The sequence below is a fragment of the Echinops telfairi genome, unplaced genomic scaffold, assembly GCF_000313985.2.
Source record: "Echinops telfairi isolate 266 unplaced genomic scaffold, ASM31398v2 ScPeMD7_36;HRSCAF=134, whole genome shotgun sequence".
Classification (NCBI taxonomy): domain Eukaryota; kingdom Metazoa; phylum Chordata; class Mammalia; order Afrosoricida; family Tenrecidae; genus Echinops; species Echinops telfairi.
The window spans coordinates 51945-55470 of NW_022103934.1; the positions used below are offsets into that span (position 1 = coordinate 51945).

Genomic DNA, 3526 nt, shown 5'->3' on the forward strand with positions numbered 1-3526 from the left:
AGTTCTGTCATGTCTCCCAGTCCTGCAGGAGCAAGAGGAGGGTTGAGGCGTGGAGAGTGGCGGGGCTGGCAGGAGGACGCGGGCGAGGTCCAGGGGTCGCCATGTGCCCCAGCGCCCCGGCCTTCGCCCACCCCACCCCGCCAGTCCTCAAACCCACCCCTCCGCGGCCCGCCCCGTTGAGCCAAGTTGGGCCGCACTCAGCCGACATCCATAGGTCTGGGGCACCTCCTATAACTTCTTCCAAGGCGTTCCTGAGACCCCCTGCTGAATCAGCCCCCGCGGCCTTAGCGTGGACACAGGGACCTGGAGCAGGGACGTTGTCCGGCCAGCATTCTCCTGCCTAGACTTGCAGGCTCTTTCCTGGTGCCTGCCTTTACAAGACTCCCAGTTAATATTGTCCGTAGGAGAAATCATCCCTGTAGTTGCAGGGGGTGGGGTGTCGGGGGAGGAGTCGAGGGAGTGTTAGGTGGGGGTACCGATCAAGCATTGACCCCAAGATGAGAAAAATGCTCCCATCCAAGATTTCTCCTCCAACTGACCTTGACCTGGCTTGGCAATGGCAAGAAAACCCCAAGGTCCAAGCAGGCTGGACCTGATCTGGTTTCCAAATCTTTCTGTAGCATAGATCAGATTTCAAGGTTGCTATGGTGAGTAGATGGTGCCAGCCGTCATGGGGTTCATGCAATACAATAACGATTATATATCGACCAAGCACATGCAAAATCTGCCTCTGGTAATAACATCGGCTACTTCCAAGGATAATATAACAGGAGGAAATGGCAATATTGAACTCTTAGCAGTGATTTGATAAGTGTGTGTATATACATACCCCCAGATGGGGAAGAACAACAGAAACCAGAGGGGAAGAGAGACAGCAGTCAGTGTGAGACTTGAAAATAATTAACAATCTACAATCTATCAGGGGACCATAAGGGTGGGGAGGGAGGGAAAAAAAGAGGAGCTGATCCCAAGGGCTCAATGGAAAGTAAATGTCTAGAAAAGAACAATGGAATATATGTATGAATATATCGGATACAATTGATGTATGGTTGGTTTGTAACAAGAGTTGTAAGAGCCCCCAATAAAATTATTTTTAAAAAGTAATAAAGAACTCTCGCGTCTGGCTGTCTGGAGGACGAGGTCCCGCTGGGCCCCCCGCCCGGACCTCGGTGCCCAGCGCCCCTCTCACCCGACTGCCCCCAAGCCGCCAGCCATGAAGTCTGTGCTCGCCCAGGACGCCTACCTGCAGGGCCTGGCGCGGAAGAGCTGCGCCCCGCCTGCCCCCGAGCCGCGCACCCGCCCGCGGGCTGGGAAAACGCGGGACTCCGAAGCAGCTGGGTCCCCAAAAAAGAAGAGGAAGAAAAGGCAGAAGCCTCCCAGTGAGCAGACAGCGAGGGCCTTGGAGCACAAGGCCCCGCCCCTGGGAAAAACGCCTCCAGCCCCTTCTGGGGCCAAGAAGCCAAAGTGGGCTGACAAGGAGGGGGCCACCGGACCCACCAGGACCTCAGCAGGACACCCGGCCACAGAGCCCGAGTCCCTCTTTGCCCTGGATGTTCTGCGGCAGCGGCTGCGGGAAAAGATACAGGAGGCCCGAGGCCAGGGCCCCAAGGAGCTGTCCCCAGCTGCTCTGCAGAAGAGGCGCCGGAGGAAGCAGGAGCGTGAGCGGAAGAAGAGGAAGCGCCAGGAGCTGCGAGCCCAGGAGAAGGCAGCCGGGGCTGGGAAGGGCGAGACAACCGCGGAGCCAGCCCTGGACCCGGAGCCCCCGGAGCCCGCAGGGCTGATCTTCAACAAGGTGGAGGTGGGCGAGGAAGAGCTGGCCTCCAGCAAGGCGCAGCGGCGGAAGGAGAAGCGGCAGCAGGTGAAGGGCCACCTCACGCCCCTGACGGGCAGAAACTACCGGCAGCTGCTGGAGCGGCTGCAGGCGAGGCAGGCGAAGGTGGAGGAGCTGCGGGAGCAGGACGTGGGGCGGGCGCGGGAGCTGGAGGCCAAGATGCAGTGGACCAATCTGCTGTACAAGGCAGAAGGGGTGAAGATCCGCGACAGCGAGCCACGGCTGCAGGAGCCTCAAGCGCAAGGAGAAGCGGCGAGCGTAGCGGGCGCGCAAGTGGGAGAAGCGCACGTCGCACGTCATTGAGAAGATGCAGCAGCGGCAGGACAAGCGGCGGCAGCACCTGCGCAGGCAGAAGGCGGCCAAGGCCGAGCGGCGCATGGAAAAGGCCCGCAAGAAGGGCCGGATCCTGCCCCAGGACCTGGAACGGGCCGGCCTGGCCTGAGGGGACAGTTGACCCGAGGCCCAGCCCCCTGTCCACCCAGATCCTCTGTCCACCCAGGTCCTCCATCCTCTGACGCTCCAGGAGACCCTAGGCCAGTGCCCACCATCCATTGGGTTGGCTAAGAATGGACTCTGGTGCTTGCCCCGAAGGGGCATGAGAGTGGAGAAACCCCCGACGGAAGTCTGGTCAACACCCGCCTGGAGCTCCGGGTGCGGGCAGGAGCCAGGCCAGCTCCAGGATGCCCTTGAAGGCCCCGAAAGCCCCAGAGGTGGCAGGGCCTGGAGAGAGGGGCCCCAGGACGTGAATTAGGCATCTGCCGGGAGGAGTGTCCTCCATGTGCTCAGAGCTCCCCGTCCTTGGTGGGCTGGGCTGGAAACGCTTTGCAGAATTAAATGGTTTCTTCTAATAAGCAAAAAAAAAAAAAAAAAAGTAATAAAGAACAATGATTTTTAAAAATTAATAAAGAAAAAACAACAGCAAAATGAAAAAATAAGTGTGTGTATATATGTAAAAATCCATCGAATTGTACACTAAAGGTAAATTCACTTTATGTAATTTACTATGTGTGTTGTGCCTTATTCATTTATTTTTTTTAATAAAAGCTGTTTATAATGGTCATTTTTAAAAGTTTGTCACTGTTTATGTGTTGTTCTTCTTTTTTTAAATCATTTTATTGGGGGCTCATACAATTCCTATCACATTCCATACATCCATTGTGTCAAGCACATATGTACATTTGTTGCCATCATCATTCTCAAAACATTTGCCTTCTACTTGAGCCCTTAATATCGGCTCCTCATTCCCCCCCTCCCTCCTCACTCCTCCTCTCTCATGAACCCTTCATAATTCATAGATTATTATTATTTTGTCTTATGTTACACTGTCCGACGTCTCCCCCTCCCCGCCCCCACCCTCTTTCTCTGCTGGCCCAGGGAGGAGGCTATACGTAGGTTCTTGTAATCGGTCCTCCCTTTCCACCCCACATTCCCTCCACCCTCCAGGCATCGCCACTCTCACCACTAGTCCTGAAGGGGTCATCTATCCTGGATTCCCTGTTTCCAGTTGCTATCTGTACCAATGTACATCCTCTGGTCTAGCCAGATTTGTAAGGTAGAATTGGGATCATGATAGTGGGGCGAGGAAGCATTTAAGAACTAACGGAAAGTTTTATGTTTCATCATTGCTACCCTGCACACAGACTGGCTCATCTCCTCCCCACAACCCTTTAGTAAGGGGGTGTCCAGTTGCCTATC

General features: G+C 55.3%; 1 protein-coding gene across 1 annotated transcript; it reads left to right on the top strand.

Annotated features, from left to right (window-relative positions):
• Positions 1 to 1213: 1213 nt before the first annotated feature.
• LOC101656346 (surfeit locus protein 6-like) lies at positions 1214 to 2529 on the top strand. Its single transcript, XM_013008382.2, is given in 2 exon segments — positions 1214 to 2061; positions 2063 to 2529. Coding segments are annotated over 2 exon segments (1059 nt in total). The 3' UTR covers positions 2274 to 2529.
• Positions 2530 to 3526: the final 997 nt, after the last annotated feature.